Source organism: Notothenia coriiceps, unplaced genomic scaffold, assembly GCF_000735185.1.
Source record: "Notothenia coriiceps isolate Sejong01 unplaced genomic scaffold, NC01 NC01_scaffold00036301, whole genome shotgun sequence".
NCBI classification, from domain to species: Eukaryota; Metazoa; Chordata; class Actinopteri; order Perciformes; family Nototheniidae; genus Notothenia; species Notothenia coriiceps.
Window position 1 is genome coordinate 305,709 of NW_011369002.1, and position 21,799 is coordinate 327,507.

General features: G+C 40.3%; 1 protein-coding gene across 1 annotated transcript in view; it reads right to left on the bottom strand.

Annotated features, from left to right (window-relative positions):
- LOC104963489 (shisa family member 6) overlaps positions 1-21,799 on the bottom strand; it is a 43,149-nt gene that overhangs the window by 19,459 nt on the left and 1,891 nt on the right. Inside the window, exons 3-5 of the mRNA XM_010792084.1 lie at positions 17,876-18,033; positions 9,064-9,159; positions 8,482-8,550 (exon numbers count right to left, since the gene is read on the bottom strand). Of these exons, the coding sequence (XP_010790386.1) occupies positions 8,482-8,550; positions 9,064-9,159; positions 17,876-18,033 (323 nt within the window). The remainder of the gene's footprint in view (positions 1-8,481; positions 8,551-9,063; positions 9,160-17,875; positions 18,034-21,799) is intronic.

Here is a 21,799-nt window from a genome sequence, read left to right on the forward strand (position 1 = left end):
GGGGGGGGGTAGGGGGCTGGGAGCACTGCAGCAGTGCGTCCCAATAAGACAAGGTCACCTTAAGTGGATTGGGATGAGGGCTGGAAAGCAATTCCCTCGGGACAAAAAACAGGGAGCAACTCATGAAAAAGTAATTAAGCAGGATGCACATCAGTGGATGCCACAGGCGGAGAAGGCAAGGAGAGAGATGAAGAAGGCCTGGAGGACGAGGGGAATGTTGGTACACAACATTTCTGGGAGATGTTCACTAAGAGCACACCACAGGAGCGTTTAACCTCGGACATTTTCCGGGAGTGCTTGCTATTAAAAGGAAAGAATTATCTGTCTATTATTTTCTCAACTTGTTTTCTTACTAGCACCAATCGAATACCTTTGAGAATCAAATAAATATGTCAATGGTAAGATTAGTTTTTTCTCTTCTTTGTGCATTTTTGAGTTTTACTTTTAAGAAGTAAACAAACACACCAATTGAAACAGACTTTTGGGCTATTGAAATCAAATTGACTTCACCTAAATTAACCTGAGGTGCAGATCAGTGTGATCTTATACAAGTCCATTAAAGTTAAAGTGGCAATCTCGATGATTTTAATTTAAGTTAATCTCTATTAAGTCATTATCTATCGCTGAGTGAGGTAACACAATGGTGATCGAGCATATGGCGCATTGATGAAAGTATTACAATATTTATACATTTGCAGCATAAGTGTAGGCCAGTGGTGTCATTCCGGAAAAATGCTGTGTTAAGTCCATTATTTTCTGTTAACACAATTCTAAATTAAACTAGACGGACATCTTAAGGATCGACAATTCAAGCTGGTTTTCTCCAAATTAAGCAAATGTATTGTTCCATCTCTGAGCCTTGTCTAATAAGACTAAAAAAGGCTCCAGGAGAATGTCAACTTGGCAGTGGCGATGTGCTATTTTCACTCTTTCTTGTCAATATATTGCTTTTCAAAAAATAATTAATATGGGTGTTTTAAGGATCTTCTACCTATACAGTAGGCAAGGGTGAGGATTTAATTCTGTTTTAACAATGAATACCTCTTGGTAAAGGTTAGGGAAACATCTTGGACGTGGGTAAAATAATTCTTCTTCCTTTTTTGCCAAAGACAGAAATGTATTTCCAACATAAATGCTGACATATTACGATAAAAATGTATTTGTGCGATAATTTTGCCCTCTGTAAAATCAACAATGCCAACAGAAGCCATAAACCATAATTCATTAATTCTTACAATCTCATTTTAAATCATTTCTTGATGATGTTGTATTCAAGCATCTCTTCTCATGCGACCTGTTCCAGTCAGTCATGCTTGTTGTATGCTGTGATTTAAATGAAAATGACTCACTATCACGGCTGTCCTTCTCTCTCAAGCCGCTCGACGCTCATTTGAAGTGAGCTTGCATGAGGGACAGCATTGAATGCATCAGTAAACCAATTTATTCAGTAATTGTAGATTATGGCTTTAATCTATTTATTTAATTCATGCAGAAAATAAAGAGGCATCCCTGTTCTGTTTTGTAATTCATTAATAGTCGGCTTTAAAAAGAAACAAAATAACAAAGAAACACTGTTTTACAGTTTTTCACGGTATTTACTAGGATTTTCTTTCAAATACAATCATTTTGGGGCTCCAAATAGTTCAAATGCAGCAAGTCCTCCAACTCATACGACCAACTAGATGTAGGGTGTTTGTTCAAGCCCTTATTACGACCTATAATCACGTATTAAAGTTTTCGACCTCTAGTGCTCCTGTTGACTGCAAACGCTGCGGAGGGTCGTTTATTCACAATTATAAAACGGTCAAGTCAAATCAAGCAATCTGATTGGTTCTTCTTAGCCGTGATATGATGAGCGTATACCACGGGTAGAATTGTAAGTTACGTTTCACAACAAGTCAGTATCCCTCCGCGTCTGAGAAAAACAGTATACCGTTGGGCTGAAAAGCAAACTGCCTGCAGTTTGCTTTTCATACTGGAACAAGACATCAGCGGAGAAGTAACGGAGCAGAAACCCTCCTTTTTACGCAGCGGTCCAGACATAGACATCAAACAGCAAAACATATTCAGTGTGCAGTTCCTTTGGCATTAGGGCAGGGATATCTAGACACTTTCCAAGGTTTGACATAATGAATTGTGCTACTTTTAAAGCAAGCAACGATGTTTTCAAATCTGTAATCAAAGAGGTCCGCAAAAACACTATCGACCAATCAGATTGCTTGATTTGACTTGTCAGTTTTATAAATATATTTACATTTCTTCCGTTACGAAACAAACTTACAAAGCATAAGATGGAAACATTTAAGATTAACTTCGACCTCCGGGGGGGTCTTACTATGGAGGAGTGGATTGAGCAGTGCCTGGACAGGAAAAAAAAGCACCTAAACGACGACATGCAGAGCTACGTGAAGAGCAGGTAGACGAACTGGAAAAGTACCACCATTCAAAAGCTTTCTGATGCGGGTCTTGAAACAAAGCAGAGAAATTATGACCGTTAGTGGCCACAGGTGCGAAAGCTCTCTCCAGAGCTACTGGAAGCCGAATCTCGGGGACCGGAGAAAGTGGAGCAATATTCGCGCCACGCCAAGCAATAGCCTAGAACAACCTCAAACTATACAAGTGACCACGTAAGCCATTCTACTGATGCTGGACAGTTTTTCAGTGGGTGCACAATAAACAGCAACATACACATTAATGTAAATAAACAGCCAAATAATGGATCAACGCTCTCTGTCTAATATGTTCGCTAGCTGTTAGTGTTGTTGCATAGCAACCACCTCGCACTAGTTTTGTGCAGAAGGCAACGGAGGGACTATTTTATTTTGAACATCATTATTTACTAATAAAAACTATTTAAATTAGAGTGTGTAGTTTTTTTTCACACGTCGGGCCGAATATGCTAATGAGCATATACCACGGCTATTGCCACACTTGGTAACCGTTTTATAAAAGCAATAGCTCACTTCAGGCCGTGATATGCTCATTATATCACAGCTAAGGGGCGTGGTTCGGCCCGACGCGAAGCGGAGGGTCGACAACCCCCTTAGCTGTGATATAATGAGCATATCACTTCCTGAAGTGAGCTATTGCTTAAATAACCCTCTCTGGAAAATCCTTAATTGTAGGATAGTTTGGCCATTGAAATGCTTTTTGATTAGATTTCTAGTGAGAAGTGTATATTGTACTTTTATAATCCACTTCCAGTCGATGTGTAGGATCTATAGTTTGATAGATATTACGAAGACGATTTGAAGTCTTGCCAGGAGAACGTGTAACGGCAGCGTCCATGTGAAACAGTATTTCCGGTCTCAAAGTTGTCATAATAAAACCGTATTCCCCTAAACTAAAGTACTCATCCACTAAAAAACATCAGTTTATCCTTGTTAATTACACAACATTAATTGGTTTAAATTGTGTACAATGCTTTTGTGTTTTTCCCATAGGTTTTTCCCTTTCGATTCTGAGAGACATATTTATTTTGATAGGCTAAAACATTGAACTACCCATAATCCCCAGCTATCGTTGAAGCTCGGTGATTGGATGTTTTAGCCGCAATGCACGTTGGGGTATGGTGTTTATGCTATGTGAAATTCGAAAACATAAAAAAAAAACAACAATATAATACTTTATTCCGAGTGTGCTTGCTTTTCTCTTTGAAAGTCATCACATAACGGCATTGTAATACACGGTTCGGCTGCATTAAATATTACACATCTGCCGTAGTTCTTTATTTATAGAGCCCTGATGAGAAGACTTCAGGAAAAACTGGAAAAAATGCCGCAAATTGTTGTTTCTTACACGACGATAAGAGGTGATAAACTTTCAAATGTGACTGTAGGTCGTAATAAGCTGCTGAACAATCAACCTATTTGGTCGTTTTTTGGAGGAGGACAGGCTGTTGAAATGGTACAAAAACTGGCCCTGAAATAATCATAATCTGAGGAAAATGTTCCTTCATGAACTCTTGGCCCTTGCTACTTGTCGCCCCCGTCTTTCGTCCCCATTCCAGTCTATCCAATAAAGGTAAACAAGCCAAAAAGGAAAAATATTTCACACCTCTGGCACTTTCCCACCGGGCAACCCTGAACATAAACCATCTCAACCACTTTTGATCGATGTACAGTTTCTCATCCAGGTTTAGGAATCTCATTCTGTTTGAACATCCCCTGTGAGACAGCCACTTCCATCAGAACACACCCACCAAGGTTCCGCAGCAGTTAAATGGCTGCATCACTACAGACAATCCATCACTGGGAATAGACACGGACAGGCAGTGAACACACCATTCTCCCCCCACACTCACTGATATCAGACATAAATCCTTGCCAGTGGCCTCACACACAGCCCAGCAGGTAGACTTGTGTGTGTGGCTCCACAAAAGGCTCCGAGTACCATGTTATATCAGGGATGCATGAATATTAATGACATTACTTGGAGCTTTCTTAAGCAGCTTGTTAGCTCTGACGTACATTCAAATGTGCACTGTTTGTACTGTTCATTTCACTACGACGCTCCCACGCAAACAATTAAATGTAACACGCACAGTTGGGTTTGGGGTTCACTCTCAGACGTGCTTTGTCTGAGGAAACAGTGGATTTTCAAGGAATTATTGCAAATGTTTTGTTTGTGTAAAGCGTCCAACCTTTGAAATGCAAATAAGAGCCGCCAGAGCAGGCTGCTACACAAAGCTTTTAATGTAAGTACATGGACTGCAATATGAAAATACCCTTTTTGCTAAATCAAGTCATGAATTCAAATATCAAATAGACAAATAGCCGAAAAAGGGGTTCCTGAACCGAATGAAAGGGCTGATTATCAAGAGTGTTGTCTGGTTTTGCCCTTTGTTTCCGGGTAGAAAAATAAGAGAAGAAAGCAAAGACTATCAGGAAAGAAGGAAGAAGGGGGCATGAGGGACTGTAGGGATAAAGGATTAATAAAGGGGAAGGTAGAAGAGAGAAAGAAAAGAGGACGAGTGAATAGACACAATCAGGAAAGTATGTAAGAAGCAAAAAAGAAGGGAGGGTAAAAAGAGAGAAGGAAAGAAATAATGCACGGCAGTGAGGGGGGGGGACAAGCAAACAATAAAGAGGAAGAGGCTAAAAAGCAATTGGAAAAAGGAAATAAAGAGGATCAAGGGGGAAGGGAGTAAAGAAGAAGAGAAGGAAGCAAATGTATATGAATAAGAGGAAGAACCACAGGGACGAAACAAAGGAAAGAAAGAAAGAAAGTAAAGGAGGAGGCACAGAAAGGAAACATAGGAAAGACAGAAAGGAGAGGAAGAAGCAAATGAGAGAAGGAGGCGAAGACAGGGAATGAAGGAACTAAATAATGGACAGAATAAAGGAAAGGCAAGAGACAAAGCAAAAAAGAAAGATGAACTAAATGAACGGATATGAGAGAGCAAAGAAAGGAATGAAGCAAAAAAAAAACTATTCAAGCAAGAAGGAAAGGCATATGATAGAAGATGTATAAGAACAGAAATAAATAAATAATTTAACAAGTAAGAGGGAGTGAAGGAGGAAACAAAATTAAGAAAAGTCCAAATGAAATGAAGGTTCCAATATTTCATTCAAATAAAAAAGCAGAGTCCGAAAAATATACTTAACCTTCTGTCTGTCCTCTTCAATGTTGACTCGGGAGGACAACAGTTGCATGGTCAATGGGAGAACAGGTTGAACACATTTTCTCAGATATTCCCTTGCAGTTAACCATTAACCTCTGAACGGGGCAGGGGATGCCCTGTGCAGATATGTGAGCTGTAGCTGTAATCTCATCCAGGAATGAGATATGAGGCGTCTATACGCAGCTCTGGAGCCAACATGGTGCACATCTGTCAGTCTGTCACCTTAACAGGAGGCGTGTGCGGCGGGGGGGCAGAGACGGCCCGCCGACTGCCAGCTGTTTAACTTAGACACTGGCGGCGGAGGCTGACAGCACCTCCGTTTCGAGGTGACAGCTACCACCTTTAGGCAGTTAAAGCGGGTCACCTATAGGTGCAGGGAGAGGGACGGGGGCGGGGTTCAGTCGGGGGAGGGCCGCTGCCTCAGGCGCCCTATTTTAATATTAGTTAAACACTGTTTAAACACCCATGTAGTCCGTAGAAAATGAAAAGAGAAAATCTAATTGTATCGATTGCCAAGTGAAAATATATGTATAGATGAAAGAGGATGTACCTTTGAAACTTGTTGGTCATTTTATCTTTTTACTCGTTTCCCTCCAAATGGTGCTTTTCCAGTTTTAAGAGGAATACAAAAAACACAGATGTTTCAGTCATGCCTTTTAAGTGTGCAGTAGTTATGCTTCAGGTTTGAGTCATTTTAACTCATCAGTGAACGTCAGTCGATTAATCACCAGACGGAAAGCGGGTATTTTTAGTAAAGATAGGTGTTTTCAGATATGCCTCATCAGAGCCAAAGAGGCCTTATTAGGATTTGGGGCCGTTTCCTTTCCTGTTATGTGTTATACAGGTTTTGGTGCATGTAAATGGTCTGCAGTCACTCCAGTTCACAGTCTTTACACTGGCTCCTGTCTGTCAAAGAGTTGATTTCAAAATACTGCTGCCGGTTTATAAAGCAACATATATTTCTGACCAACTGCTAAATGATGAACCATCCAGATCTCTCAGGTCTTCAGGGACTGGTCAGCTTTCTGTCCCCAGAGTCTAAACTAAACACTGAGAAGCAGCGTTCAGTTATTATGCTCCAAATATCTGGAACAAACTCCCAGAAACCTACAGGTCTGCACCAACTCTGACTACTTTTAAATCCAGGCTAAAGACTTTTCTTTTTGCCACTGCGTTTGATTTAATCAAATAACTATTCATATCTTAAACGGCACTGTAACTTTTATTCATTTTTTATTATCTTTGCTTTTAAATGAGTGTTTCAAAATGCCATTTTATAATAAGTTTCTGCTGCACTATTTCTTAATGCTCTTAATGTATTTTTGTCAAGCACTTTGAATTGCCTTTTGTTGAAATGTGCTATATAAATAAACTAGCCTTGCAAATGCTAAAATACCAAAGTTCCATCCAGAGTGAGTTTCTCTCACTCCCACCCTGCCTGAAACACTTCCATTTTACTCCTTTGTTTACTTCCGTAACATAGACAATCACGCTTATATTGGCGTGCGCTACAACACATTGTACGTGATAGGCTAAGGGGCGGGACATCTCTAAGCGGTTGACCAATCACAACCAGCGAACCAATCAGAGGGTGAGAGGAGGTGCTGCAGCACACATTATTTAACTGGTAATAGACTTTCCAAAACATTTGGAAATACTAGCAAGCATTCTGTTGGATGTATGTATCGTATATATTGTATTTTCACCTAAATATAACCAAGGTTTTAACCAAGAAGTGTTTTCAACTCAATGGAGACAACACCTCTTTGCTGTTGTGAGGTGAAAATATATACTGCATTTATGCTTTAGGAGGTTAAAGCATTGCAACAAAGTTGACAAATACTAAATGGAACTGTTTAGTCAGTTAAAGTCACGTATGATAACTACAAGTTATATGTGCTGGAAGAGATTGTTTATAGTTAAAGCAAAATTGATCAAATGTGTGCACGCCTTTTTCTTTACGACATCAAGTATTTTATGGCAAACCCCTTTTCCCCTGCAAAACTTCCACTTACAATGATTGTTGCCACAGATCCTGATACTGTAAAATAAAGCTGTCATCAATTTAATAAAATCCACTTCTTCCAACAACCCTTTTGGGGCGAAGCATTCTCTGGATATTTATGTCACTTACAGCAGCAACTGCACATGCGGGCAACAAACTGTCATAACAGTATAGAACTCAGAAAAGCTACACAAACCTGATGGGAAAAAATACAATTCAAAAACAATAAAGAGTCCTGAGGGAAGTTGGATTAATTAATATTTTTTAGAAAAACATGTCCACATAATTTCAGTTTTTGAAAAAATGAATTGCTCTTTTGTCAACCATTTAAATAAGTGTAAATATTGTGAAACATGACCTCAAATGTATGTAAAAGATTCTGTTCAGCCCAATAAAAACCTCAATATCTAAAACTAATACTGTGATTTACGATTTCTGCAAAATACACTACCATAAACTAATACATATTGGGATGGTGGCTCTCAAACACAGCAGAATCTTTCAAGTTGAGCGTTTAAATCAGACTTTCACTTACCTTGCACACACGTCAGAACTGTAAAACTGTTTATGACCCGTCCATAAAAGCCATAAATAATCGATACGACTGTATGGCCATTGCTTTCATTGAAACCTGCTGTCAGACTCCACCGGTAAAAATACTTTTTGCTCATAAAACCACCAACAGAAAAGAAAGTAATATTACAGCTCTTAGAGTCTGAACCCAATGACTGCGCTGGGATAATCGGCCAAGGGCACTCGACTGTGTGTGTGTGGGGGTGTGTGACTTTTTCTTATCAGGTGCGAGCAGAAAGCAGGTTGCGAGTCTTTTTCTTGGTCAGAAAGTGGATCTTACCATAGGAGAGGGGGATGTCCAGATCGCCCTGCCAGGACATCTGCCCCGATTCGTCTATGGAGTGCTGCGCTGTAAAAACACAACAACAGGCCTCTTGTTTACAGCTCGTTCTCACCCCAACGCCGCTTCGGATTCATTAAAAGTCCAAAGGAAGACAAGAGCGGAGAGCACTACTACCGTGCCATGCTGCGTTCACACTGGCGGAAGTGTTACTTTGTCAGTGGAAGTGTGGATTTAATCACAGATAATAAATGTGTGCGTGTGGACTTTGCAAGATGTCACTTCAAGCCATTATGTATTGTTATGTACAACTTCCACTGAGCTGAAACAAAAGTCACAGTCACGTTACTGTTTTCTTTTTTACTACATCCATTTGGCAGAGGGAGAACGACAGCATGACACAGTGGCTTTGTGAGTTAAATTATTGTTATTCTGAACTTGGTTTTCAGGACACTGTGAAGTGAGGAGGATGAGGTTGAGGATGGGCTTGGAATCTGAATGCGATAGGGACCATGCAGTGTAATATAGTTGCAATACAGAGCATGAAACTGATGAGCTGCACAGAGAGTTTATAGCAATTACCTTTCAAGTGGCCACGTCCCAGTGTCACAAACCCAGAGGAGATGAAGTTGTGCATGTCTTGGCCTCCGCTGCGTAGATTTTCTTTGCCATAGTGTCCTGATGAGACAGAGCAAAAGCGGAAAATGAATATTTCAGCAAGATGGCATAGAGCAGGGATATTCAACTGGCGGCCCGCGGGCCAAATCCGGCCCGCGGGGAGCTTTCTCGTGGCCCCTGGAACGCACTCCATATTCCAATATAAAAAAAAAATACTAATTACAGAATTTATTTTTATAATCATTTAAATAAATGTAAATATATGTTCGCTATTATGTTATCCGAATTAAATGAGTCCAAATTATTTCTCCTTCAATAGCTCTTAAAAGGCAATCTTGCATTGGACTGATCAGCGTGTAATTATCGCGATATTGTGTCAATCTCGTTACTCTCGTTACTGATCCAAAATGAGCGGAGAGAAACGGCGGAAAATTGACGGTGAAAACCGACACTTCAACCCCAAATGGACTGATGATTTTGTATTTATTTTACCATCGCACGCCAATCCTAGACCTTTATGTTTAATATGTCAAATAACTATTTCAGTCTGCAAGGTTGCTAATGTGAGGCGCCACTATGAGACCAAGCATGCTGCTAACTTCAATGCTGCTTACCCGCCTGGTAGCACAGCTAGACGTGGTAAAATAGAAATACTTAAATCTTCTTACACTGCATCAACCACTATTCTTACAACTGCTTCCACAGCCCAGGAAAAGACCACTGCTGCTTCCCTACGAGTGATGTTCGCTTTAGCCAAAAAGAGAAAGCCATTCACTGACGCTGAAGTTGTGAAGGAGTGTACTCTTGAGATGGTGGATGAACTTTTTGCAGGAGATAAAAACAAGGAATATATAATGAACCGTTTGAAGCAAGTACCGCTCTCTGACACATCGGGAAATCGAAGAGTAGAGGTACTGTTTGAGGACTGTTTTTCAGCATTAATTGCCGATCTCAAATCGACAGAGTACATGTCACTCGCTGTCGATGAATCGACCGATGCAACAGATACGGCACAGCTCTCGCTGTTTGTGAGGTACTTCGATGGTGACGTTTTTAAAGAGGAGTTGTTATGCCTTTTACCACTGACAACCAGCACTACAGGTGAAGTGATTTTCGCTGCAGTTTGGAGTTTTTTTGAATAGAAAGGTTTGGATCTAGGTAAGATCAACCTTCTCGTTACCGATGGCTGCCCGTCCATGATTGGGAAAGAAAGGGGCTTTGCATCTCGCTTATGTGCAGAGCATCCCACAGTGAACACACTGCATTGCATCATACATCAATCAGTTCTGTGTGCGAAATTGTCAGGGGAGTTGAAAGAAACAATGGAGACTGTCGTAAAAATTGTGAATCATATTCGCTCGACGTCAGGTCTGCAGCACCGACTGTTCAAAATGCTGCTTAAAGAGCAGGAAGCCGCATACTCAGACCTATTGCAACATAACGATGTCCGCTGGTTGAGCCGAGGACGTGTTCTCGAACGTTTCTTTGCACTGCGAAAGGAGGTGAGTGAATTCCTCTCAAGCCAGAAATCAAGCAAAGCTAAAGACCTACTTGCACGCATGCAAAAGCCGGATTTCATTGCACAGATTGCCTTTTTGTGCGACATCATGGGCCACCTAAACACACTCAACCTGCAGCTACAGGGGGGAGGGTCAAGTGTGGCTGAGATCATTGAGAAGGTTAGTGCGTTTCGGGTGAACCTGGACCTCTTTCTACCTGACGTAATGGGGAGGAAGATCCACTTCCCACACTACGCAACGTCCCCCGTGAGCAGCGCAGCAATGGCTGGGAATGAAGGGACTTTTGAAAAGCTGGCTGAAAACTTCACAGAGCGATTCAACGACCTTCAAGATTCCAAAACAGGTTCTTTTATTTGTGCGCGCAATCCATTTGCTGTCGATGTTTCCGGTGTCTCCTGTCCAGCCGAGGCCGAAAGCGTGATGCCCGTATTGGCAACTGACGAGCTGCATTCCAGCTGGAGTTTGGTGCAAATTCAGAGCTCTGATGTGCTGAAAGCAAAATTCGGAGAAGAGGGAACTGTGCGAGTTTTGGGCTCATTCTACTCATCAGTTTCATCACTGCCGAGACTGGCTATCTACCTGTTAACCATGTTTGGATCTACTTACCATATGCGAGTCCGGATTTTCGACAATGAACTTGATAAAGAATCAACATCGCAATCGACTCACGGAATGAACATCTCAAGCCCAGCGCACGCTTGCTCTGTCGCACCGACCTGAATTCAGCAAACTGCCTATGCTCGGAAATGCTACTCACACACTGATTGTCAAGGGTAGCTGCTATTTTCATTTATTTTGTAATGATGGGACGCCTGCTATATGTTGCATCTTTGTTAATCTCGCTGTACTCAGGCCTCTTGCCTCTGTGTCTTCACTGATCGCAATCTGTGTTATCCTAGGCCTAGGCAGTTTTTCTGGTATTTGTTGCACCCAGCATTTGGGTGTTATAATACACAAATCTATATGGATTCATTTATAATACAGAGCTGTGGTAAGGTCGTAGCATCGTATATGTGGTTTAGTAGCGGTGTGGTGTGTGGGATGCGGGGTATGCCAGTGTGTGTTAAGAGCACAGGGAAGGAGGTTCTAAGGAACAGAGGCGCGGACGTAATTGCCTGGGGATTGACGTAAGCTGTCCTGGTGATTAGAATGATAGGGATGCGTGGCTGGTATTTACCACGTGTTGTGATTGTTCTCTCAATCTCAGTAGGAGACTGGCGGACAGACGGAAAGACGAACGTTACGCCAGGACGAGAATCCAGACCCCTGCCAGTTATCATTTGCCCGTTGAGGGATTGTTCTGTTTTAGCCACCTCGGGAACCTTGTGTGAAATAAATATCCGTTTACCCGACTGCGTCTCGCTCTCCCTCCTTATATTCCGCAGCAGACCACAAATCTGCCACAGTAGCCTACATTACTATTTTGGTTGCCTATTTTACTACTACTACAATAATAATAACAATATCAATAATAATAATAATAATAATTTATTATTGCATGGTTGGTTGTACAATAACAATGGCATTTGTTCATTTTCATTGTCAGTCTTGTGGCCCTCGCCTTCAAGACATTTTACAATTGTGGCCCCCTTCCTAATCTAGTTGAATACCCCTGGCATAGAGGGTATACAGTATGTTGATAAACCCTTCTCATAGAGGCGAGGACAGAGAAAACCATCCGTGTCCTTGGGATATGACTGATGTTTGAGACTTGGTGACACATTTAAAATATTGGATAGTTAGTGAACCATATCTGGCCAGCAGATGGCTAACATTCAAGCCAGTAAGATGAAGAGTGCTGTGCGTTGAAGCTAAAACAGTGGTACAAGAACTTCCATGTCAGTCAATTATGTCATTGGGCAGAAAAATACTTTTTAACATTGACTTCCATTGGGGAACAGATGCTTATAAATCAGTGGATACATGTTTTTAGGTGAATTAACTACTTAAGACAATTGCCAGAAGATCAAGGGATGACCCAGGTATTTTAGTTCTCGAGAGTCAGGCCATTTTGGCTTCACGCGCCACTGACTAGCTCTCCTTGGAATGAATGGGGACCGGTCTCCGACGCTGTATCCAGTTCTCTTTCTATACATTCATATGTAAGGGTTAGGATTAACCCTGTTAGAGGCAAACTGTGGTAATTAAAACCGATGGCCAAAACATAAAGGCTATTTCATTGAACAACGTCCTGGAGAGCCCCAAGTTTCTTTGTATCATTAAAGATATTTTCTAACAGAAAATCTGAAGTGGTCACACAGAATTTGTAAAAAAAAACATGCAACGCATTGTTAAACTCAATGTAAAGATGGATTCACTTCAGCAACATGAGCAATGATGATCGTTTCGTCACAAGGAATTCACAAAGAAATGTCACCAATTTATAATCTTGAATGACTGGGCCTCAGCACTGACAAGAATCTGTGCTCAATTCTCTGGTCATATCTGCCATGATATAAAGGAGTAGCCATAGACGAGGAGAATACTAAACAGGGCTGAAATGGCACCAGAGCGACTCTCCTATTGGATCTTCTTGTCAATATTTATCACTTAAGGATGCAAGAGATGCAATCTGCAGGTTTTAGGGTTTTCATATACCCAATTTATCAAACACTCCTCTCCTCACAGAAAGCAAAGTATTAAACATCATTGAAAAATAAAATAGCAGTGCTTTTGTCTCCTCAAAAGCAAGTTAATTGTGGTTGGATACACTTTGTTTTAGAAGGAATTAAACCAAAAGTCTTTCAGGATGCCGCTACACCATTTTGGATTTCCCCTGTGTTAAAAGACCACTCCGTAATGCAATTTGTACCACATCAATGCTAACTCCACTCTGAACCAGTGCTGTAATTGAGAGTGCGGTCTGAACACAAAGCAGGGAGACAAGGTGCCTGCCAGCACCCCTAAAACGTTCAATTGTCCTGTCAATCACGGACAAGTGTTACGAAGAAATGAAGGAATGTAGTGTCGGTGATAACAGCAACAAAGAAAGGTTGCTCTTTCAAACCTCTCCTCTCTTTCTCTCCGTTTTCCCCTCTCTACATTAACTAGCGAACAGTGAAATGCCTCTTTCTCAAAGGAACCACTTCAAAGTCAATAACATCACTCAGACCTGTGGGCCTTGGGAAGCCGATATTGAACAGCATTTCAAATTATCATAATGAGAAGAAACACCTGGGACCATTAGAGATGGTCTTCATCACATCTCAGCTTGGCACTCAGGCCTGAGCCCCACAGCTCATTTGTTCCTTTTCATCAAACCCAAGGGATGACTACGAACTCAACTCGGCTAATGCGGGACCTTCGAAAGAAACATGAAAAGAACGGTACAGGGCAGTATCTATGCACATGATGCAGTACAGGCTTATACAGTATGTATGATGGCTCCCGGTGTGAAATACAGATGATATATAACCTCTGCATACTCCAAGGACAGTAGCGTGGAGCTGAGAGCAGGTAGCTGCAGACACTGATTGTGATATAAATTGATCCTACATCGCCGTACATAAACCTATTGCCCCCTTATTATCTCTGCAAATGTTCCTCTAATTGCATTATCCACACTTCAAAATGAAAGAATATCCCATATTTTCTTATAGAGCATAACCACGCTATTAAAGTTTTTCATCACACATGAAGGGCGAAGGGAGATAAAACGCAAATCTCTGGATAAAAGTTAAATTTATGAAGTAATATTCTAATTGGCCTTTAGGGAAAGTAAACAGTTAAGAGATAAATCTGCTCAAAAGTCATGCAGGGAAGGAGTTTATGTGAAAGTGTTCGTGTATTAAACATAAAAAGGTTTATCTTTAAAGAGGCCCTTTTAAGCTTGTGGGGGTTTTCCCTTCCCTTTTATGTGTTATATTTCTGTGCATGTAAATAGTACACCAAATCTAAAATCCCATAATTCCATTGAAGAGGGATTTTCTCTCCCCCCTTCAAGAGTGAGACTCTTTTTTTACAGTTGTGTGAACCTCTATGTTGCAGGTTTATAATCAATGTATTGACTGTCCAGGGACTACAGTCACAAAATAGCATGTTGGCTAAATCTGGAGCACTTCAGTTTTCAGTAATAAAAAGGATACTAACTGTATAGGACCAATTAAGTGAGCTTGTGGCAGAACCAATATATTTTATTTTGCTTTATGCTGCTATGTTAAAAAATCGATTCAAATCTATAATTTTTCTTCTATTAAATGGGATCTGTTGGTGTGACCCAAGAGATGTTTTCAAACCAAGGACTCAATGTAGCCGCCGACTCCCCTCATAAAGGCCACCCAGCGAGGTGAACTGCACCTTTCACAAAAGGATTTAAACATGAAATATTGATTGGAAACACATTTATTAAATATATGTTTAATCCCTTTATTACCAAACCTTTCTATTTAATGAAAACCTTGAGGGCAAAGAAAACGCTGCCTGGAAATTCACCCTGAGCCTTCAATTAAAAAATGCCACACTTTTCTTTTTTTGTGGCCAGCTGTGCCTTATTTATGTTGCTGAAAACAAAAAAACGAAAATATTGGTACTGCATAATAAAGCAGAAGCTGTTTAACAGAAACGTCTAAATTGTGCTATTCATCTATTCTGCTTTTAAAATGTACTTACTTTGAAAAAAAGAGACATCCTCTGCATATTGTAACTCCCTGCTCTGAAAATGGGTAAGGGCTGGGGGTTAGTCTTCTGCTTTGACTATAGGACATGTTGTCATCATTCTTCACCACCAGTTGAAGAAAGTACATTCACTCAAGTACTGTACTTAAGTACACATTTAAGGTACCGTACTTATACTTTACCAGAGTATTTTCATTTGAGAATACTTTATGCAAAACAACTATAATTATTTAGTAGTATCTTTATTAATCCAGATTTTAACACACAATACTAAGGGTAAACTTTTAAAATATGATTATTTGATATGGATTAAACCATCCACCATTATATATAAGACATTAACACCATGAGTGGATTAACAGAAAATGAATTGGAGCAATTTTTGGTTGAAAAGTTTCCAGCTTATTAAATGTGAAGATTTGCTGCTTTTGTTTTCAAATATTTAAATATTATTTTAGTTTTATCTGCAATGAGTACTTTTACTAATAAGTACATTATCCTAATCTTACTTAATACTTTTACTTAAGTACCATTCTTGATGCAGTAATTCACTGGGAATTGAGTATGTTTACAATGTGGTGTTAGTACTTTTACTCAAGTAAAGAATCTGAATCTTTCTGAACTTGTTCCACTACTGCTCACCCCTAACCTTAACCTTACCTTGATTCCAACCTTAGTTTTAAAACAGATTTCAAACTGAATGGGCTTTCAAAGTGAAAGATTGACAAAATGTAAGAACATTTTAGTAGTAACACTGACATCTACTAAGAGAAGCCAAAACAACGGTTATTTAATACCCATAAATTGTCTTTTGAATGCTTTAACCATTTCTCCACCAAAATAAACTGTCATCTCCATTATTAAATGAACATCACAGTCAGGAATTGGTCACAAAATCTGACTCACGTCCTCCCTGTAGTGCCTCCATCCCTTCCTTTCTGAAGGGTTCTCTGTTCAAAAGCATTCACCCCTGCAATGTGACATCCTACTGTGCATGCCGCAAACAATAGCAGGGTGACATGACAAAGATTGGACAATTAAGACATCTTTTCTGTGGGCGCTATATCCAAAACAATAATGTGTGGCTTTGTGAATCACACAGGGTGACGATGTTTGCCAGGCACTATGCTCTACACTGAAGTTACAAATATGACTACACAGAAATGAGAACCAGGCAAAAGCGCTGTTTACACAAATCTAAAAGGCCATGCACTTTGAATAAAATAGCCTGTTCCTTTTCTGAAACCCCATATGCTCTCAGAGATGTAATACTAAAAGTCTAGGCGACACATTACAGCTCATTACAATGTATTTTCTACATGCTTATATGTGGATGATTTGGAGCGGGTGTGATTGCAAACTGGTAACATGTTATTTGGTATTGGCTATTTACATTTGGTTGCTGAACATTTACGTATATGATGTTTCTTCAAATGTCTTTCCATTAAATTGGCTGCCAATCAATTTGGGTAGTAAGCTGACATCGTCCTTCTTTTATGTGTTGGGGGGAGCGATGAGCTGTGGGTCTTCATTGACACCCCCAAAGCCTCCCACCACAACCCGAGTTTGTGGTAACTTGATCTAGTATTATGGCATATGCTCTCAAAATAGAGTCATTTCGATGTTATATCTCGAGGACCCACCAGTCTCAAAGACGGGCCTTTAACAGCAAGTAATACAACATGTTATGAGGTCCCCATCACTTTAGTTCATCATTTGCATTATGGTCCAGGCTTACAAAAACTAATGTGCAATAAAAACAATACATTACCAGCAGGAGGAGCAACGGAGCACAGCTTTCACGGACCATACAGCGTGCACTAAAAAACACATCGCTTTAATTGCCTACATTCACCATCAATAACGGTTGGATATAAGAGGTTCTAAAGAAACTTCCCAAAATCTCAAAATAATTCCTCCCATTTCTCACTTGACATTTTGAACCTGGGCAATGTTAAAAAAAAACAGATTGTTGACCAAGAATGAGGTGTTCTACTTGGTTGGGCAGCTTGATTACGAATGTTTTAAAAGTCACTCGGCTGCAGAAAAGTGAGGAAAGTGTCTCACATCCTGCAGTTCAGTACAGTCTGTAGCTCTCCACTGACACATTCCCTCCATGGTGGTGGTGGTGGAGAGGAGGGTGGACGCAGGCCGGGTGACACAAGAGTGAAACACAACACTGTTGAATCTGGGACACCATACTAAGGGCACTTAGCAAACGACTTGATGCCTAGAGCGGGGATCTGGAGCCCGACCGGATAAAATAAGAGGAACATTGTTGCACGACAGAATTAGCACTGCACAAAAGCTTGCGTCTCCCGCAGAAGATGATCATTTACATCTCAATTTTGTGCCAGTGCTGAGTAGGCTTATAGGAGATGAGAATGTAGCCATAGCCTTGCCTTTAATTCTCCTAGTAATTTCTTATGTGTTTCCTTTTAAAAAAAGATTGAGAGGAAAAGCTTAAGATTCACAGCCCGTCCAGCTATATCCATGGACGTGAATCAAAGCGAAGGGGGGCTTTATTATCGTAAAAAATAAAGTTGGATTCCTTTTTTTATGGGAATGCAGTAGAAGCCACATACAAGACAGGTCACTTGGCCTTTAAAACATCTGTATAAGACCTGAGCAGTGTCACCTACCGTGGTTCGGTGCCTTGGCGTGAACAGGTGTGTAGTGATTCTTCAAGGTTCTGACCGGCGTCTCGTCTTTAGGTGACCCGTCCATCGCTGCAATGTTCTCGTGTTCATACTGAGATATTGGAACTGGTCCTTGTTGCCTCAGGATGTCTGCCAGGGCTCTGGAAAGCAATCAAACAAATATAAAATATTTAATTGTAATTAAAGAAAATCTCTGTCCACTGAAATGTTTCCCTTTCCCATTTACCTTCCACTTTTTTCATCATGTTCCCCTAAAGGTCTTTCTAATTTATTTATCTACGGATCCAATTTGAATCATAGAGGAATGAAGAAAGGCTTAGAGAAAATCCAAATTATAACCAGAGTCACAAGAGAGTTGAATGTTCAATAGTGCGGTACACAAGGTACAGGAGAGTCCTATTATGTGAGCCGGACTCGCGCTCAGGGCACATTTATTAGGAGTCAAGTCAGTGTCTCTTCTTTGGGGCCAGTAAATACAGCAAAAGCAATATTTTACCAACCCCAATTCCAACATTTGAAGGCACAGTGTCAGCCTGTGTGATAGAGTTTCTGAGTTTTCTTAAAGGAAATGAAAGGAGAATTTAACTGTGTCAAAGTCAACCTAAAGCAACCACACATTCTAGTTTTCCATAACTCTGTGACTTTGGGAGATATGCAGTATATAAATAGCATTTTCCTTCCAGGATGAGCACACTTTAGCCGTTTCTTTTTCGCAGACAGGGGCGACCTGATTTAGCATCGTCCCAATTGGCTGCTACGTCGTGTGCAGCAAGAGCTACAGTTGTTTGCAGAAACAGGACCAACTATCAACATGTGTTTTAAAAAGAAAGTGTAACATTTGGCCGAATAACTACAAACAACTTTATAATCCTGATCACTGTATTGTTGGGGTCAACACTAATACACATTTTCAAAGTTATTATACCATCTTTGACAGCATAATGGCCAATTCAAATGTTTCAAAAGCGCCCAATCTGGATTAATTAGCCGCTGAAAATAGTCCCCAAACAAATTCACTATCTCATCCTGTTTGATTAACATTGACAATTGTCGCTTACATGACAGTGCCAAGCAATTTGAAATGAATGAATGAATTCTATGTTGATGAAACGTTTGTAAGGGTTTATTTCTCATGTCTGAGTTGGGACCATAGCTTGGTACTGTGGGTTGGGAAATCACAGACAGAAATGGACTCAGGCGTTGTTGGTTTTGTTCCTTTTTGGGGATTTCTTGACCAAAAAAATGTACTTCCAACCTTTTAAGATAAGGCCAACATATTTTTCAATCTAATGAAAAGATGAGAAAAATAAAACCTATCTTTACTTTGTGGAAATATTATGTAATGAAATGGAAGACATTGATGCTCTGACATCTATCCTTTGGTGATACCAGTGTACTACCAAATGTAAGCTTAAATCAGCGGGTGTTAAAGCATAATCTACTAATACAATCTTTGGGCTTTGTTGCTCTTATGCAATGAACTTTCAGTCATTTGCCCATTCAGTCGTCTTGCCTTTTAAGTCAGTTTTTCAGTCCTGCAATCAGAGAACAAAGCATTATTCACACCACCTAGCCCACAAAAATTGCATCTGTGGAGAGTGATCAATAGAGCCTGTTCAAACCACTGGCTTTAGCTCTCACTCTGCATTTCTTGTTCTCGGTGAAGGTCACAGACCGAAACCGCAAAGGTCTGCCAACAGCTCAGTATTCTGCTCACAGTCCTCACTCAGACGCAGAGGTAAGAGTCTAAATTACAATGGAGAAGTAACCACTTTTAGGAGCAGACCCTTGCCAAATAGAAAGCAAATCCCATGTTCCACTACTTCTTCTTGGTCACGGCTGTCAGCATGAATGTCTCTGAGGTCTATTCAAGCAGAAATCATTACGACTGCTCTATGTGCCAAACGGTAGGCAATATAAAAATAATTATAAAAAGGAAAAATAATAAACACTATTGAGCACTCAGCAAGCCATGCCTTCTCATTTAAACAACCTCTCTCTAAACCCTTATGGCTTCTTCTCATAATGAAGCGGGATCATAAGCAGATCCACTTGAAAGTATGCCCTGCAAGAATTGTAGCTGAGTAAGAAGTCATAAACTTCACCATCTCTTCAGAGCAGAATTGGAAAAAGCTCTGCATCATGAGCTTTATTGTTCTTTTTTGTTGTTTCAAATGAAATACTGTATTATAAAGTCTCATGAGTCCATAAGGATATTAAAAGTTGACTGTGCCAACTTCTGAAAAGACACTCAGAGCGATCACTGGAGCTTGAATTTGATCTATGTGTGATTTACTAAAGGAGCTCCTTTGTGTTGGGTTAGAAATTGGACAGCTTTCCTTTCTTATCATCAGGACCGTGTGATTTCGTTTCTCAGAAAGCTGAGTAATCCTTCTAGACATTTTTTTCAAAGCAGCAGGTGTCACAATTCAATGACCGCGGCGTAACAATGCTCAATTATCTTTTTATCCTTAAATCTACGCAAGACGTCCTCCTCTGGCCCAGAATACAGTCTGGCTAATGGCAGGTGACTCAAGTGACTCTTTGATAAGGGCAATGACTAAGTGACTGTGATTTTGTCCTCCACCAGCGGGTGGCAAATTGGAGTCAGACCTAATCAAAATCTAAAACCCATTTATACCTTTTAAATATTTTTTTCAATGTCTGCTTTGGTGTGGGTGGATCGTATCCCAGCGTGCATCACGCACAAGACAGCCTGGGAAGTTAAGGTCCAGCGTTGTACAGCATAGAGAAGCAGTAAAGGTCTTTAAACTGCACGAAGAAACCAAAGGCAACAGGATGAAAACATGTATCCTGACCACTGAGCCAAACTGAAAATGTATAAGCCCACACAAATAATGGTATAAACCAAACACAAACCTTGCCATAGGCTTTTCTACACATTACACACAACTCAATGCCAGAAAAGGTACTGGCATTTGTTGTAAAAGATACAAGAAAGCTGCCCGGAGTCCTACAGCCAAGGTGGCCATCTTTGAATTACTTTGGTTGACCTAATACATTTTAGCTATTGTAAAAGATAAATTAAAAGCATAACATACTCACATTTGGGAACTTAAAACCAGCAAATGTTTTTAGTTAAAAAAATTACAAGTATTTGATATAGCTCAATGACAATATTCATCCACCTTTAAAGCCTCGAAAATATTTTTGTTTTTTTGCGCTTTTTTCTCTGGTTTGAAGTGGGCGTGGCTAAAATGGGAAAGTTATGCTCACCGACCAGATTCTGCACCATTTAGATAAAAAAATGTACAGTTAGGCGGTTGCTTGCTTGTTGTAAGCCTTCTGTCAATCAAAGCAAGCCCACACAGTTCTTAAGAAATTACTTTGGATTTCATACCAAGTTTTACAATAACTGCCTGAATGCAGCAATAACTCGTGAAATCTCTTGGCATCATTTGTAGTGTCATGAAATCCTTTATTCTTCCATGAAGCTTATCAACAGCTTCGAAGAGCATCATTTAGTGATTTGATGTTTCTTTGGCAAGCAATGGAGTTGCAGCATAAATCTATAGAGACACAATCAAATCTTGACTCACAAGGCTCTTCCGGGTGTTTTGTTTCAGGACACAAGTGCAGATAACGCATATAATTGCCAACATTAAGAAACCATTTTGTGTTCTGATGGTGGTGGAGATATTGCCTGGAGTCTGCTCTCTACATCATTATGTAGCAATTTGTTCAGCTGGTGCCTGAAATGGCCAAACGATGGGTTTTTATGTTGCTTTAACGCTTATCAAGCAATTCACTGACCACTACTGGTGCCTTGAGGATTTAGAAATATAGACAGAAGAGACCACTCCCATCAGGATGAATGTGATCACTCATATGGCTTTCAGTGGCATTTACTCTATCCCTCTAGGGTTGAACGGACACAGAATACCC